The sequence below is a fragment of the Eretmochelys imbricata genome, chromosome 2 (genome assembly GCF_965152235.1).
Source record: "Eretmochelys imbricata isolate rEreImb1 chromosome 2, rEreImb1.hap1, whole genome shotgun sequence".
In the NCBI taxonomy this organism is placed as follows: Eukaryota; Metazoa; Chordata; order Testudines; family Cheloniidae; genus Eretmochelys; species Eretmochelys imbricata.
In genome coordinates, this window is record NC_135573.1 from 146867187 (window position 1) to 146893053 (window position 25867).

The 25867-nt window shown below is 42.0% G+C and overlaps 1 protein-coding gene across 6 annotated transcripts in view; it reads left to right on the top strand.

Moving 5' to 3' along the window:
* The window catches only part of NFX1 (nuclear transcription factor, X-box binding 1), a 231236-nt gene that overhangs the window by 172501 nt on the left and 32868 nt on the right, over positions 1-25867 (top strand). For 2 of the 6 annotated variants that reach the window (XM_077810829.1, XM_077810828.1), the window contains 4 exons: positions 5927-6028; positions 12529-12570; positions 12927-13025; positions 22486-22552. In XM_077810829.1, coding sequence (XP_077666955.1) covers positions 5927-6028; positions 12529-12570; positions 12927-13025; positions 22486-22552 — 310 coding nt within the window. Of the gene's footprint in view, positions 1-5926; positions 6029-12528; positions 12571-12926; positions 13026-17322; positions 18174-18799; positions 19324-22485; positions 22553-25867 lie in introns of those variants that run through there. The other 4 variants (XR_013345235.1, XM_077810831.1, XR_013345236.1 and 1 more) reach the window with 4 other exon arrangements.

The following is a 25867-nucleotide window of genomic DNA, read 5'->3' on the forward strand; positions in this document are numbered from 1 at the left end:
AGCCAGATTTATTGTCTACGAAGCATAGTACTAGTATCCCGCAGACTCTACCGAACCACTAATACATGTATGCCTGTAACAATGGACCAGCTCAGTGAACAGTGGGACTTTCCATTCCTCCCTAGGCTAGACAAAGATACTCCCTCTGAGATACATCTTTATATCTTGATACAATCATGTGAGTACTGCCCCTCTGACGTAGTTACAGTAGTTACTGCCTCCTCATTAGTTATCACTCATCATCTTGTACATGATGGTTTGATCAAAACATCTGCATTATGTACTGTCATCCTTGACCTTATCTTTTAGGAGGGGTCAGTGTTATCCTATTATCCTTGGGGAATGTTTTTATACCATCTTTGATATCAGGATGTTCTGGTACCACTTGATATCTGGAAATGTTTGTGTGAGTACTCTGTGACTAGCACTTCTTAGGAATGTGTATTCCTGTAATATCAGCCCTGTTCTTGCCAGATTCTGTGAGCAGGTCCTGCCTCATACCAGGCCTCTGATACAAGGGCTTATGTCTCATGCTCTCTTCCTACTACAACTCCGATCACTCTGCCACTGCTCCCGGACCTGATAACCCAGGACCACAGCCGCCCTCAGCATTCCAACCTCAAATCTCTCCACCTCACGGCTTAGAAGCTCCATGGCTAAATCCGATTGAGCTTGCTTGCTCTGATCCAGTTAGGGAAGTCCTCCTTAGCAATAGAAAACTGTCTACAAGGGCTACCTACCTAGCCAAATTGAGGAGATTCACGATTTGGTCATCGCAGAGAGACACGTCTCCTATGCCCTCATCAATACCTCATATCTTGGATTATCTTCTGCAGTTGAAGCAACAGGGGCTCTCTGTGTCATCAGTAAAAGTCCACTTGGCTGCCATTTCTGCCTTTCACTCAGGCACATCTGGCTGATAGGCTGTCACCAACCCAATAGTTGGACACTTTCTTAAGGGACTTGAAAGGCTATATGACAACCATCCCAGCCTGGGACCTTAACCTTGTTCTTTCCAGACTAATGGGCCCCCCCTTTGAACCACTAGCAACATACTTGTTGCGCGCGCGCGCTCTCTCTCATGGAAGGTAGCATTTCTGCTGGCAATAACCTCTACCAGCAGGGTTCCCAAGCTTAAAGTCTTAACATCTGAACCTACTTACTATAAGGACAACGTTCAGCTTCCTCCTGAAGGTTGTCTCCCAGTTTCATGTTAATCAGGACATTTTTCTTCCAGTTTTTTTATCCTAAGACACACGCAAATAGCCGGGAGCAAAAACTCCACTCTTTGGATGTTCGCCGGGCGTTAGCTTTCTATATCGAACAGACAAAGCTGTTCTGAAAATCTAAGCAACTACTTGTCGCAGTAGTAGACAGAACGAAGGGGCTCCCAGTCTCTTCTCAAAGAATTTCATCATGAATCACATCCTATATCTGGACATGCTACAATCTGGCTAAAGTATCTGCCCCATTGCTGACAGTGCACTCCACGAGGGTGCAGGCATCTTCAGCGGCATTCGTCACCCAGGTTCCAACCGAAGAAATTTTCAGGGCTGCAACGTGGTCATCAATCCACACTTTTACCTCTCACTATACCATTACCCAGCAGGCTAGGGACGATGCGGCCTTCGGCAGAGCGGTGCTTCAATTAGTGAATCCATGAACTCCAACCCCACCTCCAAGTTCCTGCTTGGGTGTCATCTAATTTGAATCAACATGAGCAAGCATTCAAAAAAGAAAAAATGGTTACCTACCTTTCATAACTATTGTTCTTCGAGATGTATTGCTCATGTCCATTCCAAGACCCACTCACCTACCCCTCTGTCGGAGCAATGCCGGCAAGAAGGAATTGAAGGACCCTATATATGGCTCATGCAGAGTATCCATGCATGACTAGCCCAGGAGTAAAGAAGTTTACCGTAGGAGAGGTGTGCTATTGTTTGACAAATCAGTGACAACTATATTCGCTACTCTCTCTTCTGAAGTAAAGATTTTGTCTTGGACAATGACCAGTGCATACTGTAGATAATGCAACTTTGTGAGGGCAGTACATTTGCTTGCTGTTTCTAGTTTGCTCAAGGTCATGTTCCTGAAGGTATTTAGCAGAGGTGCTAGACCATGCATAGTACTGACCTGTGAATCGGACCTTAGAAGACGGCCATCCAGACAAGGGTAATCACGTGTTCCTTTCACTTAAAGGGAGGGATAACATGATCTTTGTGAAATACCTGTACAAGAAGCTGAGTCTTTGTAGTGAAAAAGTTTCCTGCTGTAGCAGAAGATGAAGTGTCTGTGGAAACTCTCTTTGATCATATCTTCAGTAGACCTCCAGGAGGTTTATCTTCATATTCTGAAGTCCTGGGAGAGCAATGCAGTAATGATGAATTTCACTATTTCCATCTGGAATATTAATCCCTTTACATACTTCTTGAGAATTAGAATGGCCTGCATGTGATCTTTTCTCTTTGTTCCACAAAGCATCTTATGCACTTTCCAAAATCTCTCTCTATACAGAACTGGCTTTGTTGTTGTGATGTGTAGGAGATAGACTATTTCATCCTTCATCTTCTGATGTGTCAAAGGATTTTGGTGCTGACAATATTGTTTTTGTTTATTTTAACGTTAGGGAAAGAATAAACTTGTTCTGGATTCAGTGAGTGAATTCTATAGAATATCCTTTTTCTGATCTTCTCAAGTATTAGTTTTCTTGAGGTGACTGACTATCAAGAGAGAGTGATGCCGGGGAAGATCTCCACTGGTTTGAGAAATGAAAACTCAAAGTCAAGAGAGGCTTTGGGAGTTGGATGATTTTCCAGAGAAACCCAGCCTTGATTTTCCAACTTTCAGAAATCAGCCTCTTCCTAATGCATAATCGCTACACTAGCTTCTGGAGGAGCAGCAGCAGCTTCAAAAGGAAAAACCTACTGAAGCAAGGTTGTCTGAAGATTCTCTGACTGGAAGAAGAAAGGGGATATTTCCCTTGTTCACAGACTCAATGACAGTTTTGTTTATATACTACCCAAAGATTTTACTCATAGAATATGTGGAAGGGTGTCAGTCTGCAAGTCCAGTTTCTGCAGGTGGAGCTGCAGTAGTCCCCAGGCAACTACATTAGAATTTTGAACATTCAGTAAATCTTAAGAGTCAGGTGAAGCATAAATCCCAAAAGAAGCAGTTAGAGAAATCCAGTTTCAAGTAGATATTATTTAGGTTCTCATTTTTTTTTTCCTGTATGCTCCCAATTGAGAATCACTCTACAAATTAAGAGGTCACAGTCAACACTCCCAGGGCTAAGGCCCCTGTATCCAACTTTTGTCTGATTAATTCTTTTATATGTGGGTTTGGCAGGATGGTATGATTGTGCTCCTTTATGAAGGAGGCTGCATTAGGCTCAACCTTAGACTTGGTGATTAAGTCCTTTTGGTCCTTTGGGTGCAAGCAGGATTCCTGAATCTTACTCACATCCTCATAAAACCAGACAGGGAAGAGAGAATTAGACAGCTCTTCTGCAACTCAACAAGAAGTTTTGTTTTCTACAACACACACAAACCTACAAAGTTAGATTCCCATCTGCACTAAATTCTGAGAGCCTGAGGTATCTTTCTCATTTAAACGTTTCTTCCTTTCTTTAGAAGATATTTCAGGGAAGAACAACTTGTGAGGGGTTTTAAGACTTCAAGGGGAGCCCTAATGGCAAGAGGATAGCCTGATTTACAGATGGTATAGACATTTTGCTGTCCCTTTAAGAACCACTTTCCTTGGCCGGGGGATTTTGAACTCTCAATGATACATGAGTTACACATATTTTGTCAAACATGATAGTTCTTTGAACTGACCAAGAATTCATTTCCAAGGTCACCATCATCTTCCTCCTATAATAGAAAGTGGTGTTGTCACTCTGGTAGTCACTAAGGCACGGGTAGTCAATAGGTGGACTGCAGGCAAAATTTGGACCACCAGACACTTTTGAACAGACCCCAAAACCTTTTCATTTACTTATCATTGTTAGGGTTTTTTTTATTATTTTCTGTGGAGTCTGGACCTTGACCAAGAAATTTGGACATTGACAAAAAATAATTGACTGCACCTATTCTAAGGTAATGGAAGAGCATTAAGTTGGATGTGAAAAGGCTGTCAGTGGGGTAAAGGTGTTTGGGTATACGCAAGGCATTCAAAGCTCCTTCCAATACTGCTTACTCTGTGGAAGGAGCAGCAATTTCATGGGTGAGGAGGTCTGTAAGGGCCATTATATGGCCTTCCATCCATACTTCCTCAAAATAGTATAATCAACATCTTTTCCTCTGCTGATGCATTTAGTAGAAGTCTGTTATGGAACATGGTGCCTCCCAGTGTCTTAATTTTTTACATAATTGAGTTGTATCCTCCCCTCCCTCCCTAAGGATGATTAACTTCTTTCTGCATGCCTCTGTGAAAACTGCCATATGAAGGAAATGAAGAAGGGAAAATTCTCTTATCTGAGTATTTTCTTTCTAGGGCCCTCCATCTCAGATAGTCTGACAGTGGCTCTCCACTGTGGAGACTGTCTGACATGAAGAGTGGCAAGAGAGAAAATTCTCAAGTAAGACAAAATTCTTCCCTTTCAAATTTATTTTAAAATTGGCATGCCATATTAACTTCAATTTTTCTTCAGAAATTCACCTGTTAAGATTCACTATAAACATGAGAAATTTCAGGAAGAAAATCAGTGTTGTTTTTTCTTCACAGAAAGTTAGATATTGGTGGTCAGGGTGATCAAGACTAGGATTAGAATGGAAATTGTCTCGAACTTTTACCTATAGAGTTGATACTGTTTCATTAGTGTTTGTGTAATGCTTTTCTTCCTAAAATGTTTCCAAAGTGTGGTGTTAACTGTATTTTCAGGGTTTGTTATTCACAATTAAAATATAGTGTTATGAGGGTTGAAATGTGACAGTTGTTTTACACTTTTTTTTAACAGGGATATGAAGAATTTTTTTCACAAATGAAACTGTAGGGATATTAGTTAGGCAGATAGAAACATAGAATATCAGGGTTGGAAGGGACTTCAGGAGGTCATCTAGTGCAACCCCCTGCTCAAAGCAGGACCAATCCCCATTTTTTGCCCCCGATCCCTAAATGGCCCCCTCAGGGATTGAACTCACAACCCTAGGTTTAGCAGGCCAATGCTCAAACCACTGAGCTAACCCTCCCCCAAAATGATACTGACATTTGACCAGAAAGTGGGTTAACTTCTTTACTCTTCTGCAAAGTGCCATGGGGTATTTAAGTGACTCTGGTAAGAGTCTTAGTTTTACATTATGTTTTAAAGTTAACACCTCCAGTAGCATGTATTCAATAGCATGCCATCTGCCGCATCTCCCACACCACTTTCTGAACACCCGGGTTTCCTTTGATATCTTCAATCAAAGCACAAACCAGGCTTCATCCAACTTAGCTTTAGAATGTAATTGTGCAATCTTCCCAGTTGACACATTACATTTTTACCAAGATGCAACATAAATGCATTTTGTGTAAAATCTACAAAAATGATGATTTCCCTGACATCTTTCATTCCTCGGCTTTTCTGCATGCATTCCTTGTTTGCGTCTCTCTCTCTTGGTGTTTTCTCTACAAAGGGTAGTTAGGAGTGGAGTCCTGTTCTTGTATAGCTTAGAGTCTTGCATGTCAGCCACCACTTCCCACTCCCACAAATGCTTCTGACTCTTATGCTGGTGTATGTCCCCTACTATCTCAGCTGGCCACACAGTTTAAAAAGTCTTGCCTTTTCCACACTCCATAGTAGTGGTATGGAGTACACTAGCAGGCTCCTTGAACTTATTTATTTCTCTGGTGTCTCACCTGGACTACTAGTCTGTAGTTCCATGCTATTTGACAAGTGATCTTTTTGCATACGAATTAAGTAAAATCCAATTTTTTTTCCTTCCAGAATAGCTGCTATATCCATAGCCACTAAACTAACAGACCTGCAACTTGGAGACTCAGTGGAAATTAGTAGGCTGATTACCAAAAAAGAAATGAAGCAAACAAGGTAATCATGAAGAATCAAGCATGGGAGGGATTCTAGCAATCTATAAATGTTGAACTGAAATGTGCATGTCCTGAACTACTACTTTCTCTACAGGGGGCTGGTCACCTCCTCCCCATACTGTGCTGCCCAATGCAGTAGTCTGGGAACTGACCTTGTTCTTGAAGACAAAGGCAGAAAAAGCATTGAGTACATTAGCTTTTTCTATTTAGAAAAGATGGATGAGCACAAGTCTATGGGGCCAGATGCACTGCATCCAAGGGTGCTAAAGGAGTTGGCAAATGTGATTGCAGAGCCATTGGCCATTATCTTTCAAAACTCATGGCAATCGGGGGAGGTCCCAGATGACTGAGAAAAGGCTAATGTAGTGCCCATCTTTAAAAATGGAAGGAGGAGGATCAGGGGAACTACAGGCCAGTCAGCCTTACCTCAGTCCCTTGAAAAATCATGGAGCAGGTCCTCAATGAATCAATTTTGAAGCACTTCAAGGAGAGGAAAGTGATCAGGAACAGTCAGCATGGATTCACCAAGGGCAAGTCATGCCTGACTAATCTAATTGCCTTCTGTGATGAGATAACTGATTCTGTGGATGAAGGGAAAGCAGTGGACGTGTTGTTCCTTGACTTTAGCAAAGTTTTTGATATGGTCTCACACAATATTCTTGCCAGCAAGTTAAAGACGTATGGGCTAGTTGAATGGACTATAAGATGGATAGAAAGCTGGCCCAACAGGTAGTGATCAATGGCTCCATGTCTAGTTGGCAGCTAGTATCAAGGGTCGGTCCTGGGGCCGTTTTTGTTCAATATTTTCATAAATGGTCTGGAGGATGGTGTGGATTGCACCCTCAGCAAGTTTGCAGATGACACTAAACTGGGAGGAGAGGTAGATGCACTGGAGGGTAGGGATAGGATACAGAGGGACGTAGACAAGTTAGAGGATTGGTGCAAAAGAAATCTGATGAGGTTCAACAAGGACAAGTGCAGAGTCCTGCACTTAGGAAGGAAGAATCCCATGCACCACTACAGACTAGGGGCCGAATGGCTAGGCAGCAGTTCTGCAGAAAAGAACCTAGGGGTTACAGTGGACGAGAAGCTGGATGTGAGTCAACAGTATGCCCTTGTTGCCAAGAGGGTTAATAGCATTTTGGGCTGTATAAGTAGGAGCATTGCCAGCAGATGGAGGGATGTGATCATTCCCCTCTATTCAGCATTGGTGAGGCCTCATCTGGAGTACTGTGTCCAATTTTGGGCCCCACACTACAAGAAGGATGTGGAAAAATTTGAAAGAGTCCAGCAGAGGGCAACAAAAATTTATTAGGGGGCTAGAGCACATGATTTATGAGGAGAGGCTGAGGGAACTGGGATTATTTAGTCTGCAGAAGAGAAAAATGAGGGGGGATTTGATAGCTGCTTTCAACTACCTGAAAGGGGGTTCCAACGAGGATGGATCTAGACTGTTCTCAGTGGTAGCAGATGACAGAACAAGGAGTAATGGTCTCAAGTTGCAGTGGGGGAGGTTTAGGTTGGATATTAGGAAAAACTTTTTCACTAGGAGGGTGGTGAAGCACTGGAATGCGTTACCTAGGGAGGTGGTGGAATCTCCTTCCTTAGAGATTTTTAAGGCCCGGTTTGACAAAGCCCTGTCTGGGATGATTTAGGTGGGGATTGGTCCTGCTTTGAGCAGGGGGTTGGACTAGATGACCTCCTGAGGTCCCTTCCAACCCTGATATTCTGATTCTGTGTTGCTGAAAAAATGTGCAGCATTATGGGTAAAGTCCCAAATAAAATCAGGAAAACTTCTAACAGCCTGTCTGTATTTAACAATACTGGTATTTTAGGATTCTCATTCAGTTTCCATAAGAATCTTCAAATCTTTTTTTGTAGGGTTTGTTCATTTTTTGGGTTTTTTTTTACTATATAGAATGATTTCCCTACTTTATTGAATGCAGGCATGCTGCTGTCCGAATTGTATTTCAGATATGGAACAAAGGATGTGTGCTCCTGAAAATTACACATTTAACATTTCCTGTGTTGGTTTTTTTTACCCCAGACGGATAACTTTGTGGTCATCTCAAAACTGGGTTTGTCACTTAGTCATTAAAAAACCAGCCTAAGAGCACCAAAAAAAAAAAGTCAGAATTTTTTTGCAGCCCAGGGCTACTAAGTGTCAGGCAATTTACACTCCTCACATGCCCCCTCACCACACCTTATTTGTACTCTCACCTATCTGGCCAGGGTGTAGGGATTGCATAAATTGTTTCTCAGCTGTGGTGCCTGCTGAGCCGCAGGGAGGCAGCCTGTCTGCTGTTTCTTTGCACAGTGAGCAGATTTTTACTGCAGCTTTGTTTGCTGACTCTTGGATTTTGACAGTCTCACTTCTGAGGCTCTCCTCTTTTGAGGAAGTCAGACAGATAGTAAAGGCTCCTTGTTATGATTCCAAGGAGGCTGGAACTGTAAATACCTTGGAAACAGAAGGGGCCCGAGTGCCATAGAGCAAGTTGTTATTGCTGGCACCAAGACACAAGCTGGTGCTCACATTGTTGCCTCTGGTTTTGCAGTGGAAGGTATTCCCCCGCATGGAAGTATACTTTGGTGCATTTATTGAACTCCGTACTGTTGCAAGGTTTGCCTCAATCTCTTACCACAGCATAGGTTCTCAGATCCGTTCCTTACCTGGAACCACCAGTCTTGATGATCCAAATGAGTCCTTTGTTTCACAGGAGGAAATTTCAGTTCACCCCAAAACCAAAGCCTATAGTTTCATTAGTTCTGAAAATTCACATACAACACCGAATGTGCGGGTTGTCCGCACCTCTGACTCCTGTTCCAAAGCATCTCAACCTTTGAAAAAAAAAAAACCACTTGGTTCCTCACTCTGAATCCAGGTATTTGATGTGATTTTCATCTCCTTACCCTTACCCACTGTAAGAGCTTTTCCCCCTGCCTTACCCTTATGGAGGTGGACCTCGATGGGGTGTCTTGCCAGCATGGACCCTCCTTCATAGGAACCCCCAGACTAACTACTCTCTTATGAAAAAAGAAAAGGAGTACTTGTGGCACCTTAGAGACTAACAAATTTATTTGGGCATAAGCTTTCGTGAGCCTCAACCAATGCAAAATTTCTGAACCACAATCACTGAAAGAACCCTAGAGCAATTATACCTCCAGCACCTACAGTTCATAAATAAACCATAGTAGGTTCAGCTCCAGTGGTATTAAGAATAACATCAGTCATGGTTTCATCAGCACCTCAGGTAGAGAACACAGGATCTTCCTGTTTAGATAACAAACTGGAGCAGTGCCTGTAGGCCAGAATCCTCAGAATTCCTTCTCTTCTCCCAAGGATAGCATGATAGAGTACTCCAGTTTCTCCCTTAGAAGATTTCAAATAGTTTCAAGATATTCTGACTCTAATAGCAGAAGCATAAGGTATTGAGTAATCAACAGTCCAAGAAAAACTCCTCATCAGGGTCACATTCTCTCACATTTTATCCTAAACTTTTTCATCTTAAAGAGATCAGATTGCAGCATTTGAATGTTAAAGAGCAATCAAATTGTACCTGGACAAGACTAAACCTTTTCAAAAATCAGATATTTGTCTTCTCTGCTGGAAAGAACACACTCAAAGTACTGGGACAACCCTCTCCAGATTAGTCTGTTTATGCAAAAGGTAAAAAGTGTCTAGTCTGAGAATATTTCACAAGATCTCTCTGCTTCTTGGGCACAACCCAGCTGGTAATTTCTACGTACAAAGCAATACAAAGTATATGTAACGGCTTCTTCAGATACTGCACTTGGTCACTGGGTCCTCCAATCTGCTATTTTCCCTTGAAATCTCATTTCCTTCTTTCTTTTCCCTCCCCAACCTTTTCTTTTTTCTTTTTTTCTTGGATGGACTGCTTGCTAATTCTCATCAGTCTCCAAAAAAAATTTTCAGTATGTGAGAACAAACAACTTGATCTTATTGCAAATGTGTCCTCTCAGAACTGAAGAAACCTCTGGTTTGGGTTATTCCCACATTTGCATATAGTTAACTTTTTGTCTAGTTTATTAGGGCAGTGATTCTCAACCCGTAATCTGCAGACCATTGGTGGTCTACAAATGAGCTTTGGGGAGTGCCCTAATTGACTTCTTGGCAATTAACCATAGAAATCTTTGAAGCATAATGGTTTTTATTGAAAAAATCTGTACAAGTTAACAATCTCATTCTTCTTTTATGTGGAAGAAAGGAAAGTTAGATATTGTAACAAGTCTTTTGCATGATAGGCCACTGAGCTTCTTTCCCTCTTTCCTCTCAGCAGGAGAGTCTGTTTATTACGGAGACAGTGCCTGCTTTGGGCCAGACACTGCTCCTGAGGAAGTTTGCAGCACTGCTGCTTGTCTGTTAGAGAACCATTGCCTGCTTTGGGTCACTGCTTGAGGAAGCACACACTTTTCTCCTCAGAAAGAAAAGGAGTACTTGTGGCACCTTAGAGACTATCAGTATTGTTGGATACTGTGATCAAAAGAGTAATTATCAGGAAGCTGCTGCTAAAGTTGGCATCTCTCAGATACTGCCAGGAAAACTGTTTGTGAAAAGGCAATGTATTGAAACGTGGAACTGAAATGTGTGAATCAAAAACAAAACAGATGGAAAGAGTAAGACATGATGTGACTTTGTCGATACCTTGAAGAATTCTGGAACTATATGGCTGCACAAGTAATAATCGTCAGTTATATAATCAATTACCTCTTTCAACAAATTGATCACACTGACCAGTGACCGCTATTGTAAACCCCAATATATCAGGGTTGGTTTGGTTGGGAGTGATAAATAATGAAGAGGAAAGGTCACTGATTCAGAGCAATCTGGATTTGCTTGATAAACTGAGCACAAGCAAACAATATGGATTTTCCTATGGCTAAATGTATATATCTAGCAATGAAGAGTGTATGGCATACTTACAGGATGGGGAACTCTATCCTGGGAAGTAGTGACTCTGAAAAAGATTTGGGGATCATGGTGGATAATCAGCTGAATGTGAGCTCCCAGTGTGATGCTATGGCCAAAAAAATTAATGAATAATCCTGGGATGAATAAACTGGGAAATCTTGAGTAGGAGTAGAGAGGTTTATTTACCTCTATATTTGGCATTGGTGTGACCGCTGCTGGAATACTGTATACAGTTCTGATATCTACAGTTCAAGAATGATGATGATAAATTGAAGAGGGTTCAGAGACAAGCTAAGATATCTGCTACCAGAATTCATCTTCCTTCTTGCTTCATCAGTCACAGATCTTCTGTAAACCCCCAATGTGACCTGTGAGAAAGAAGCCGTTGATAGTGTGATCTGGATCCATCAGTTTCAGAGGGTGGATCATCAAAACAAAGTCCCAGGTCTAAACCTTCGGAGGTAATGATACAGAGATAGAGTAGCTAACTTCCTCATCCATAGTCCCAACCCAAATACTAGGTTAAAGGCAACAACCATTTAAACCAATAACTACCTGACAGAGGCCTTTGGTGACTATCAAATCATGAGCTGATTCATGAAGCTTATTATCTGTATGAATGTGAAAGCCACCAAATCTTGACAACATCAGCAGAGCACTGAGAAACTTTGCCACCTCACATCCGGACTCTGCAGCACAGCAAGGCCATCTGTTCACCAATGTTAGTCCTATTCTCATTTTATGCCTGCTCTTACATATGAGATTGACCAGTTTAGTTTTGCAGAGAGACACATAATGCTCTTTAGACTGATCTCCTATATGTCCTAGGCCATAGAATTTCACAGTTACCTATGAACTGAGTCCAGGGTAATCTTTAGGTTGAATGTAGGTAGCACAGACTGAGATGCACAATAGCTGCGCTCTATTCCTAGCTCTGTCACAGACTTCCTGTGTTGTATTGGATAGGACTCTGTCATAGGCTTTGCAGAAGCATGCCCTTAAGAAATACACACAAGGGAGCTGAATGAAGATTCCATAGTCAACTTTAATTCTAGCATTTCTTAAATTTTGAGCCCCTTAACTTTGCAACCTTAATCTTCTTTTAGCATAGTGAGAGAGAGTGTGTATGTGTGTGTGTTTGTTTAAATGTAAAAGTTTGTTTAGATTAGAAGCAAGGAGCTAATTGTTTAGGACCTGATTCAATACACATTGAAGTCAAGGGAAACTTTTCCATTGTTTTCAGTGGATATTGACTCAGACCCTTTAACTGCTTGTAATTGTGTGAATGTAACCAAATAATCTTGCCATAAAAACATGATTGATTTTATTGGGTCATTATAGAATCGTAGACTATCAGGGTTGGAGGGGACCTAAGGAGGTCATCTAGTCCAACGCCTCGCTCAAAGCAGGACCAATCCCTAATTTTTGCCCCAGATCCCTAAATGGCCCCATCAAGGATTGAGCTCATAACCCTGGATTATCTCAAACCACCGAGATATCTCCCCGCCTTGAAAGGTTACTTAAAAGCATACAGAAATGTTTTAATGTTATTTTTTTCTTTGATAATCCAGGTTGCAGTGTAATGAAGAGTGTTTCGCCCTTGAAAGGAACAGGTGGGTTGGTATGCTTTTTCACAAAAGTATTAACTGGATGTATCTAAACTGTATGAAAAAGATCATTTTTCCATGTGAAGCAGAGAACTGATAAAATGTCAAGATCATCCCCATAGTATTCTGTACTAGATGATCAATAAACTATTAATTTTAGAAACATGTTCTAAAATCTTACACCTTTCCCATCAAAAGTCTTCTCAAATTATTTCTAATTTAATGAAATAGCTCCAAATATATCAACTAGGAAGTTTCCTGCAAAAAGCTGTTTATCTGTAGCATTGGTCCCTCTCTGTAGTGGATAAGTTGGTCATTGAAAAGCCATCTTTACATTTAAAATTTTGTTTTCTAAATTGCAGACGCTTTGCTGAAGCTCTCCATATCCGTGATAATTCTGACCCTTTTAATATCCGTTCTTCTGGATCAAAATACAGTGATAATTTAAAAGAAGATGCAAGGTATATGTTGGAATACATGGTTACAACATTGTTGCTTTTGCACCCCATAGCTGTCACTGTGTGTTAAGGTTTTATTAAATAGGCTGACATAACTATGTATATTTATTCAGTTAACCCTTGTAATTTGTTATGGGGTTGCCCTTGTCATACTACAGTTAACATGGAAGTTTTGCTCAAACTTAAGAAACAATGCTTGAAAGTGCTTTAAAATCCATGACTCAGGTATACAAACAGGCACCTAGTGGAATTGACAAAAGCACATGAATAAGTTAGCTTGCCTCCTTTTGAGGTCACTGCTATGGGGTGGGGAGCTGACAGTGGACATGCTCCATACATGCCACAAGTGCCCATTGCTGTGACTTGGGCAGGGAACTTAGACTGGGCATCTCTCACTACCTGCCACAGCCACAGTGCTGAGAGTGGGGGAGGAGTGAGGTCAATCATTAAGATCATAGAATCTTAGAAGATCAGGGTTGGAAGGGACCTCAGGAGGTCATCTAGTCCAACCCCCTGCTCAAAGCAGAACCAATCTCCAATTTTTTCCCCGGATTCCTAAATGGCCCCTTCAAGGATTGAACTCACATCTCTGGGTTTAGCAGGCCAATGCTGAAACCACTGAGCTATCCGTCCCAATGGTCATCTATGCTAAAAAAGACAAGTCCAGGGTCTCATTAACACCCTTGCTGTGAGAACAATACAAAAGAGACACAAAATTGACAAGCAGTAGCACCTGCCATATTTCCAATCAATATCCCTTCCAATATATTGAATTTCCAAAAGTCAAGAATGCTTTATCTAGGCTACAGCCATTCATCAGGGTTTGTACCTTCAGATCATTTGGACTTACGTTCATAAGTCACATAAATGCTTTTGAAAACCTCTCTTAGATACCTCAAATCTAAGGGAGCCTAAATTTAGGGCCCTCTTTTTGAAAAAGTTGGACTATGTATATAGAAAACTTACATATTAACCAAGTTATAGTGTGAAAATCTGTTTAGCTTTTCATTGTTAATACTGATGCATTCATGAAGTTTTTCAGCAGTTAATTAACCTAAGCGTGCAGAAAAAAATGGAAGTTTACAAAACCAGTTTTATTTCTTAACCTCCATTTGAAATAATAAGTTGCAACTAAAATGTCCTAATCTTATTTACAAAACTGTTTTGCAAGACAATTTCCCCTACCAAACAGACGGAAGATAGGAGAAGGGAAAAGAGACTAAATTGTCTTTTTGGTTCAGAGGAAGGTAAATATGGAGTTGTGGACCTCTCTTTGTATAGACAAGATCTCTTGATCTCTTTGAGGTCAGTTTGGAAAAGCTGGATTGGGTGTCCAGGACCATTGCTGGACAAAGTACCCTCTCACAGTGATAGGTGCCAGTGTCTGATCAGACAAAATCAAATGTAGGACTGGTTATGGTATATTGATAAAATCTCAAAAACAACATTCCCTGTGATTCGTTAGGCTTGATACCAATTACCTGGAGTCTTTTAAAAAAAAAAACAAAAAAAAAAACAGCCATCCTCTGAGTTTTCCAGTAGCTCTTTTTCCCCAGACAGGCTTAACTCAAAATCAAGGTAACTTTAAGCAATTTTGACACAATCTGAAATATAGCAAAAGTTCAGTTCTTAAACAAAATTCAAGCAAGTTTCCCCAACATGATACTGTTCAGATGATTTTCAGTCTTGTCCCATAGTTCCAAAACAATAGCCAATAACTCATAGAACTTTAAATATGTTGGTCTTAGAGGCAGTCCAAGTCAGTTGGTCCTATTGTCGTGACTATTTTTCCAATTTTTTAAAATAAAATATAAAATATCCTCTTTCAGAAGCAAAGATGCACATTCTTGTTGAGATCCTAATTTATTGCACTTAACCTTCTCTGATTTAAATGGTAATTTTTTTTGTAGACATTAAATATAAATGATGTACATGTGAATAAAATGTATAATCTTGCTCCTCTGGGTGCAGTTCTCTTCAGCAGCCTAACTATTAAGTTATTAGGATAGATAGGCAAGGAAACAAGGGCAGCACTAACCTATTTTGTGTTGGAATTCTGTGAATTGCTCTCCATGTCTACAATGTGCCCCTTCTGAAAATTAGTCCTTGAAGTAATATAATAAGAGTGGTATTTTTAGTTCCAAGAGTGCTTTTTTTTTCTTATTACATTAGTTCAATCCTTTAACATTCAAAGATATCGGTGTGTCTCTCTTTTAAACTGGTAATAATTTGACATATCCAAAATGTAAATATGGGGGGGCAGTTACATACACATTATATACACCTTAGGTCTGATCTTGAATAGATTATCACTAAAATCATCAGACCAACTAACTTTTTTCCCTGACCCAATACCTGTTGAGGTCAATGGAAGTATTTCCATTCACCTGAGTGAGCTTTGGATCATAGACAATCCTTGGGCATTAAACACATGAAGAGGCTATCTGATCATATAAACCCTTTATGGCAAATGTCCTATTATTAAGTGTATTGTTTTCATAACTGTATATGTGCATATGACACAAACATCTGCTTGTAAATTTTCATAAAGAAAAATATCAATCCCCCACTGCCTCCCTAATTCCCTCCTGTCTCCCATAATCTCCTTCTGTATTCATTCCATTTGTATTCCCAGTTTTAAATCCCCAAATCAAATACCAAATGACTGATCTGCTTTATTGAATCTCCCCTTGAATACTAGGTATACCTTTTGCAGATCAAAAAGTACTTACTCTACCAACTGGACCCCTCAGATCAATTCCTTTTCATGAGATTAGCATGGGACGTTCGTTGTTTTGTATTATGCTTTTAAGGAACTACTCACTGTCATATCAAGAATCCAAGTTTGGCCTATCGGTGGTGTATTGGTGTTCCAAACCCCTTTTTATGTTATGAATATTTCCATTCTCTAGCCTTTTGTGTACATAATTTTGAGTGGAGAGAATATTTTTATAGTTTTGTGTCTATTACTTGCTATTTGATGTCACACTGTGATTTGTAGACACCATTGCTGGTTTTGCTGTCTTCCTAATTCCAGACACCCCCCAGAGTTTCCTTGAAAAAAAGAAAATTACTTACCGTAATTCTTGTTCTTAGAAGATATATTGGTTACTATGTGCTCAAGCCTGCAAGATGCCCTCAACTCCCACTGGGAGGGCACTTGAGACTTCACAGGATGCAGTTCTAGGATTCCCATCCACTCATTCACCTTTCCCTCAGATTTGGGGATGTAATTTCTGTGTCTTGTTTTGCCTAACAAAGGGATGACTGAAGCAGTTAACCATGTTATGCCTCATTAGTATGCAGGTAAACACACCAGCTGCTATTGAAGTAGTTTAATAGCTTGAATTTTGAGCTCTGAAACATTCCACACTCAATCACATAAGTAAGGCATGACGCAAAGAGTGGAGATCTAATATAACTTTTAAATTCATATATTGTATTTCACTTAGGTAACGTTATTTGAACCATACCATTTTAGATTTTTTTTCAAGAAGGGAAAGAAGATAATTTAACATTTTGTTAAATGTGATGGATAGTCAATGTGTGTGGAAACGAATTTTAAAATAATATTCAAACAATTAAGATTTCAAAGTAAAAACACCGAAAAAATAAGTGCCGAATTAGGGATGGTTGTGAGAACTTAACTTTGCCTCATCACTGCTGTACTGCCCAAGGGTTGTCCTTTTTAGCGGAAATAGATCCATCCTTTCTCTTTGGCTGAGAACTCAGTGGCCTCAGTCCCTGCTCTGTTTCACAGAGTGCAGCTTGGTGGACAAAGATAGGATGCAGCCTTGTTATAGGCAGGGTTTACCTCAGCATCTACTTCCCTGAGCACAATGGGTCCCAGGTGGCATTAGACGAGGAAAAAAAATTTCATTGCTAGGTACCCCACCCATGTTCACAGACTGCACTATAAACCCAGAAAGAACAAGCCACAAGTTTGCACTGATTCCTCTACACTCAGCCCTGGTCTACACTACAGGGTTAGGTCGAATTTAGCCATGTTAGGTCGATTTTATAATGAATGCGTCTACACAAGCAACCCTGTTCCGTCGACCTAAAGGGCTCTTAAAATTGACTTCTGTATTCCTCCCTGGCAAGGGGAGTAGTGCTAAAATCAACCTTGCTGGGTTGAATTTGGGGAAGTGCGAACGCCAGTAGATGTTGTTGGCTTCCGGGAGCTATCCCAGAGTGCTCCAATGTGACCGCTCTGGACAGCACTTTCAACTCCGATGCAATAGCCAGGTACGCAGGAAAAGCTCCAGGAACTTTTGAATTTAATTTCCTGTTTCGTCAGCATGGCAAGCTCAGCAGCACAGGTGACCATGCAGTCCCCGCAGGAATCACAAACAAGCTCCAGCATGGAGCGAACAGAGACACTGGATCTGATTGCTGTATGGGGAGAAGAATCTGTGCAGACAGAACTCTGATCAAAAAGAAGAAATGCTAATATATATGCCAAAATTGCAAAGGGCATGATGGACAGAGGCTACAACAGGGACACACAGCAGTGCCGTGTGAAAGTCAAGGAGGTCAGGCAAGCCTACCAAAAGACAAAGGAGGCAAACGGTCGCTCTGGGTCAGAGCCCCATACATGACGCTTCAATGATCAGCTGCATGACATTCTAGGGAGGGACCCTACCACCACCCCACCGCTGTCCATGGACACCTGCAAGGGGGGAGTCTCACGCAACACAGAGGAAGATTTTGTGGATGAGGAAGAGGACGAGGAGGAGGAGAAAGCACAGCAGGCAAGTGGTGAATCTGTTCTCCCCGGGAGCCAGGACCTTTTCATCACCCTGGAACCAATACCCTCACAAGGCGGGATCCCCGACCCTGAAGGCGGAGAAGGCGCCTCTGGTGAGTACACATTTGTAACTACAGTACAGGGTTTAAAAGCAACAGTGTTTCATGTTTGATTTGCCCTGAAGACTTGGGATGCATTCGCAGCTAGTACAGCTACTGGAAAAGTCTGTTAACTTTGTCTGGGGATGGAGTGGCAATCTTCCAGGGACATCTCCATAAAGCTCTCCTGAAGGTACTCTGAAAGCCTTTGCAGAAGGTTTCAGGGGAGGGCTGACTTATTTTGTCCTCCACAGTAGGTCACTTTACCATGCCAAGCCAGTAGTAGTCTGGAATCGTTGCAGCACAAAGCATAGCAGCAAATGGTCCTGGGTTTTGATCACGTTCAAGCAGCATTCGGTCTTTATCTTTCTGTGTTAGCCTCAGGAGAGTGATATCATTCATGGTCACCTGTTGAAATAGGGGAATTTTTGTAAGGGAACAGTAAAAGGACCCCGTTCATGCCGGGCTATTTGTGCTTGGCTAAAAGGCATCATCCCATAGCCACGCAGTGGGGGAAGGGTGAAGGGATCATCCCAAATAGCCACGCAGAGGGGTTGAGGGAAGTGTGTGCTGCACATCCTCCCGAAAACCACAGCCCCTTCTTTTAAATGGCAAACCCAACCAGCATTGCTTGCTATGGGAAAGCAAGGCACTGCAGTTTGAAAACATTTCGACATGTTATGAAGGCATTAGAAGCCAAGTACCCTTTGGCTTACCATGGCTGCCTGGAAACCGAATTCTGTTGCCCAGCTGTGTGTGATGTGTCACCATACCAGCAGGCGCTCAATATAAAAGGCCAAATGTGACCTTGTACCTAAAGCACATGTGCTGCCTGCTGTGAATTGCTTGATTCACTGTGAAAGAGTCTCCCTTTTGTTCTCAGAAAAGTATCATCTTAAATTTTACATTCTCTTTTTATCCCCCTGCAGGTGCAAATGTTTCCGTGTTCCCCATATCACCTCCATCCCTGAGGTTATCGCAAATTAGAAGGCGAAAAAAACGCACTCGCAATGACATGTTTTCCAAGCTCATGCAGTCCTTCCACACTGATAGGGCATAGCGGAATTCATGGAGGCATTCAGTAGCAGAGTTCAGGAAAGCTTTAAGTGAGCACTATGAGAAGAGGCAGGATGCAATGCTGAGGCTAATGGGGGAGCAAACGGACATGCTCAGGCGTCTGGTGGAACTGCAGGAAAGCCAATAAGAGCACATACCGCTGCTGCATCCACTGTACAACCGCCTGCCCTCCTCTCCAAGTTCCATATCCTCCTCACCCAGGTGCCCAAGAATGCGGGGGGAGGCTCCGGGCACCCAGCCACTCCACTCCAGAGGATGGCCCAGGCAACAGAAGGCTGTCATTCAAACAGTTTTGATTTGCAGTGTGGCTACAATAAGCAATGTGCCCTTTTCCTCCCCGTCTCCCTCACCCCACCCTACCCCACCCGGGCTACCTTATCAGTTATTCCCCCCCCCCCCTTTTTTTTTAAATTAATAAAAAAAGAATGCATGGTTTCAAAACAATAGTAACTTTATTTCCTTTGCCAGCTGTGATCGAAGGGGGGAGGGTGGTTGGCTTATGGGGAATTAAAATCAACAAAGGGGGCGGGTTTGCATCAAGGAGAAACACACAACTGTCACACTGTAGCCTGGCCAGTCATGAAGCTGGTTTTCAAAGTCTCTCTGATATACAGCGTGCCTACCTGTGCTCTTCTAATCGCCCTGGTGTCTGGCTGTTCAAAACTGGCAGCCAGGCAATTTGCCTCAACCTCCCACCCTGTCATAAACATCTCCCCCTTATTCTCACAGATATTATGGAGCACACAGCAAGCAGTAATAACAATGGGAATATTGGTTGTGCTGAGGTCTAACCTAATCAGCAAACAGTGCCAGCAAGCTTTTGAACTTTGTGACAAAGTTCCTCCTCTGCCTTGGTGGGTCCTGCGCTTTTTGGCAGATTTGCTCGCCTCAGAGGTTCACAGCAGCCCTCAGTTTGGCCACTTCTGCTAGAGGCTCAAACCTGCCGTTCACTCAGCTAACCTCCTCACTGGCCAGCATTGGGGAAATGGAGAACAATCCCCGCAGTCTTTGTGTACCACCTAGTGGGTCTGGGACAGGCCAGATCCCTTTCCAAAATACACCTTCCATTCTGGTGTTTCTCACAGACCAGGTCAACTTGTCCTGTGTCCGATCAGGAGTTGTAGGGATGAGGGGAACCCAGGCCCACCCTCTACACCGGGTTCCAGACCAGAGCCCTGTGGATAGCAGCTGCCTACAATGTCCCTTGTATCAGCTGCATGACAGCTACAACTCCCTGGGCTACTTCCCTATGGCCTTCCCCCAGCATCTCCTTTTTCCTCACTGCAGGATTTTCCTCCTGATGCCTGATCACGCTTGTACTCTTTAGTCCTCCAGCAGCACACCTTCTCTCTCCCTGCTCCTTGCGTACCCCCTCCGACTAACTGATGGGAAGGCCTTTTTAAACCAGGTGTCCTGATTAGCCTTCCTGCCATAATTGATTCTAGTAAGTTCTTAATTGGCGCCAGGTGTCTTAATTAGCTTGCCTGTCTTAATTGGTTCTAGCAGGTTCCTGATTGCTCTAGGTCAGCCCCTGCTCTGGTCACTCAGGGAACAGAAAACTATTCATCCAGTGGCCAGTATATTTGCCTTCTACCAGACTCCTGTATCCCACTGCTCTGGGTCTGTCACAACATCCAAAGGCACATTCTACCACCATTCTGCACTTGCTCAGCCTATAGTTAAACTGCTTCTTAGTACTGTCCAGGCTGCCTGTGTATGGCTTCATGAGCCATGGGAGCAAGGGATAGGCTGGGTCTCCAAGGATAACTATTCGCATTTCAACATCCCCAACAGTAATTTTCTGGTCTGGGAAGTAAGTCCCTTCTTGCAGCTGGTCAAACAGCCCAGAGTTCCTAAAGATGCGAGCGTTGTGCACCATCCCACATTGATGTCAGTGAAACGTCCCTTGTGGTCCACCAGTGCTTGCAGCACCATTGAGAAGTACCCCTTGCAGTTTATGTACTGGTTGGCAAGGTGGTCCGGTGCCAAGATAAGGATATGCGTTCCGTCTATCGCCCCACCACAGTTAGGGAAACCCATTGCAGCAAAGCCATCCGCTATGACCTGCACATTTCGCAGAGTCGCTACCCTTGATAGCAGAACGTCAGTGATTGCATTGGCTACTTGAATCACAGCAGTCCCCAGAGTAGATTTGCCCACTCCAAATTGATTCCCGAATGACCGGTAGCTGTCTGGCATTGCAAGCTTCCACAGGGCTGTCGCCACTCACTTCTCAACTGTCAGGGCAGCTCTCATCTTGGTATTCCTGTGCTTCAGGGCGGGGGAAAGCAACTCACAGAGCTCTAGGAAAGTGGTCTTATGCATGCGAACGTTTCGCAGCCACTGGGAATCATCCCCTACCTGCAAGACTGTGCGGTCCCACCAGTCTGTGCTTGTTTGCCCCGCCCAGAATCAGTGTTCCACTGTATCAGCCAGACCCACTGCTGCCATGATGTCCCAATTGCCACATCCCGTGCTTTCAGGAACATCTGTGTCCATGTCCTCCTCACAATCGTCCATGTGCTGCTATCTCTTAGCCAGGTTCTGCACATGCTGCAGTATAATGCACGAGGTGTTTACAATGCTCACAACAGCAATGGTGAGCTGAGCGGGCTCCATGCTCGCCGTTCTATGGCGTCTGCATGGGTAACCCAGAAAAAAAGGTGCGAAATGATTTTCTGCAGTTGCTTTCGCAGAGGGAGGGAGGAAGGGAGGGGAGACTGACGACATGTACCCAAAACCACCCGCGACAATGTTTTTGCTCCATCAGGCATTGGGAGCTTAACTTAGAATTCCAATGGGCAGCGGAGATTGTGGGAACTGTGGTATAGCTTCCCACAGTGCACCGCTCCATGAGTTGATCCTAGCCACGGTAGTGAGGACGCACTCCGCCAACTTAATGTGTTTAGTGGGGACATACACAATTGACTGTATAAAATCAATTTCTAAAAATCTACTTCTATAAAATTGACCTAATTTCATAGTGTAGACATATTCTCAGAAATTTTTGTATTTTCTGCAACCAGAAAACAGGGTCCCGCACAATAGATCTCTCTGGAGCAGGATTCACTTTAGCTCCCCTTCCTTCACAGGGTGCGGCACAGACAGCCTAAACCAAGGAGACATCCTTCAGCAGGCATCTCCCTGGTTTCTCAGGCAGTGGGGACTGTGTCTAAAGAGAGCCAGAGTACATCCATTACTGGACCCAGAACTGTGCAAGGGAACCACACCACACCACACCCTCCCTCCCTCCATGGTTGAATAGGACCCAGGTGGTGCCCCTTTAAAGAGAAGAGCCAGCCATACATTCCAGCCTGTAGGAGCAGAAGCACGCAAAGCAGATACCTCCGAACACAGTACTTCCTACAGTTCTGCCTGAACATTCTCTGCCCTGTGCTGATTGGCTGTTCACTCTAACCCTCTCCCTCCTAATTTATTCAATGGTATTGCATTTATCAATGTACATATGTGGTAGGTAAATGCTACATTTATCTCTTATCTTGTATACTAGGTGAATTATAATTCTTTATTATTTCAGGAAAGATTTAAAGTTTGTCAGTGATATTGAGAAGGAAATGAGAACACTCGTGGAAGCTGTAAATAAGGTTGGTGGCCAAAGAATTTTTTTACACAGAGTGTTCATTTAAAAGAAATTAGTGTGTTTATTGGAGTCGATGTTAATGACACCGTTGCTTCAACTTCCAACCATTGAATTTTAGACAAATTCAGACTAGAAATAAAGTGCAGATTTTTAACAGTGAGGGTAATTAACCCATGGAATAACTTACCTAGGGTGGATTCGCAATCACTTGAAGTCTTTTAAATAAAGATTGGATATGTTTTTAAAAGATGCTCTAGTGCAACCAAAAGTTATGAACTTGATGCAGGGATCACTGGGTGAGATTCTTTGGCTTGTGTTATGCAGGAGGTCAGACTACATTATCATAATGGTTGCTTCTGGTTTTAAAAATCCATGAATTTTAATATAATTTTTGTGCGGTAGAGGGAAATAATCAAGTAATGATAATTGTATATTTTCATTTCAATGAATATGAGCATTAGACTCTTTGACTTTGTTTTTTATGGTTACCGAATTTTGCTCTTTCAGCAAGTTTTTATCAAAATTCAAATAAATTTCATTTTGCTTATTTGCAATATTGAACTCTGTTATTTCCTAATGCTAAATTTAATTAATCTAATAGTTTCTTGGTTTCAGTATGTCAAGCCTTTGTTCTAAATTCTGAAACATTTTGGTGATATTTTGTCTCATCTTTACTTGACATTTGGAAAATGTTATTTAACAGAATGTTTATTGTTTGTATGCCAAAAGAAGATGAATAGTATAGCAGAGACAAACTAATATCTTTAGTTCAATCTTTCTGAAAATGCTCTATCTGCTGTTACTGAAATTTCTTTTTCAAGTGATTGCGCCCGAGAACAAATATTTAATAATGGACTCTTCATAAGAATGACCATACTGGGTCAGACCAAAGGTCCATCCAGCCCAATATCCTGTCTACTGACAGTGGCCAATGCCAGGTGCACCAGAGGGAGTGAACTTAACACATAATGATCAAGTGATTTCTCTACTGTCATCCATCTCCACCCTCTGACAAATAGAGTCTAGGGACACCATTCCATACCCATCCTGTCTAATAGCCATTAATGGACTTAACCTCCATGAATTTATCCAGTTCTCTTTTAAACCCTGTTATAGTCCTAGCCTTCACAACCTCCTCAGGCAGGGAGTTCCACAGGTTGACTGTGCACTGAGTGAAAGAAGAACTTCCTTTTATTTGTTTTAAACCTGCTACCCATTAATTTCATTATGGTGGCCCCTAGTTCTTATATTATGGGAACAAGTAAATAACTTTTTCTTATTCACTTTCTTCACACCACTCACGATTTTATATACCTCTATCATATCCCCCCTTAGTCTCCTCTTTTCCAAGGTAAAAAGTCCTAGCCTCTTTAATCTCTCCTCACATGGGACCCATTCCAAACCCCTAATCATTTTAGTTGTCCTTTGCTGAACTTTTTCTAATGCCAGTATATCTTTTTTGAGATGAGGGGACCACATCTGTTTGCAGTATTAAAGATGTGGGCGTACCATGGATTTATATAAGGGCAATAAGATATTCTCTATCCCTTTTTTAATGCTTCCTAACATCCTGTTCGCTTTTTTTGACTGCCACTGCACACTGTATGGACGTCTTCAGAGAACTATCCACGATGACTCCAAGATCTTTCTCCTGATTAGTTGTAGCCAAATTAGCCCCCATCATATTGTATTTATAGCTGGGGTTCTTTTTTCCAATGTGCATTACTTTACATTTATCCACATTAAATTTAATTTGCCATTTTGTTGCCCAATCACTTAGTTTTTGAGTTCTTTTTGAAGTTCTTCACAGTCTGCTTTGATCTTAACTATCTTGAGCAGTTTAGTATCATCTGCAAACTTTGCCACCTCACTGTTTACCCCTTTCTCCAGATCATTTATGAATAAGTTGAATAGGATTGGTCCTAGGACTGACCCTTGGGGAACACCACTAGTTACCCCTCTCCATTCTGAATGTTTACCATTTATTCCTACCCTTTGTTCCCTGTCTTTTAACTAGTTCTCAATCCATGAAAGGATCTTCCCTCTTATCCCATGACAACTTAATTTACATAAGAGCCTTTGTGAGGGACCTTGTCAAAGGCTTTCTGGAAATCTAAGTACACTATGTCCACTGGATCCCCCTTGTCCACATGTTTGTTGACCCCCTCAAAGAACTCTAATAGATTAGTAAGACATGATCTCCCTTTACAGAAACCATGTTGACTTTTGTGCAACAATTAATGTTCTTCTGTGTGTCTGAGAATTGTATTCTTTACTATTGTTTCAACTAATTTGCCAGGTACTGACGTTAGACTTACTGGTCTGTAATTGCCAGGATCACCTCTAGAGTCCTTCTTAAATGTTTGCGTTACGTTAGTTATCTTAGAGTCATTGGGTACAGTAGCTGATTTAAAGGACAGGTTACAAACATAGTTAATAGTTCTGCAATTTCACATTTGAGTTCTTTCAGAACTCTTGGGTGAATGCCATCTGGCCCTGGTTACTTGTTACTGTTAAATTTCTCAATTAATTCCAAAACCTTCTCTAGTGACACTTCAATCTGTGTCAATTCCTCAGATTCGTCACCTACAAAAGGCGGCTCAGGTTTGGGAATCTCCCTAACATCCTCAGCCATGAAGACTGAAGCAAACAATTCATTTAGTTTCTCTGCGATAACTTTATTGTCTTTAAGTGCTCCTTTTGTATCTCGATCATCCAGGGGCCCCACTGGTTGTTTAGCAGGATTCCTGCTTCTGATGTACTTAAAAAACATTTTTGTTATTACCTTTTGAGTTTTTGGCTAGCTGTTCTTCAAACTCCTTTATGGCTTTTCTTATTACATTTAATTTGGCAGTATTTCTGCTCCTTTCTATTTACCTCACTAGGATTTGACTTCCACTTTTTAAAAGATGCCTTTTTATCAGTCACTGCTTCTTTTACATACTTGTTAAGCCACAGTGGCTCTTTTTTAGTTCTTTTACTGTGTTGCTTAATTTGGGGTATACATTTAAGATGAGCCTCTATTATGGTGTCTTTGAAAAGTGTCCATGCAGCTTGCAGAGATTTCACTCTAGTCACTGTACCTTTTAATTTCTGTTGAACTAACCTCCTCATTTTTGCATAGTTCCCCTTTCTGAAATTAAATGCCACAGTGTTGGGCTGTTGAGGTGTTCTTCCCACCACAGGAATGCTAAATGTTGTTATATTATTGTCACTATTTCCAAGCAGTCCTGTTATAGTTACCTCTTGGACCAGATCCTTTGCTCCACTCAGAACTATATCGAGAGTTGCCTCTCCTCTTGTGGGTTCCTGTACCAGC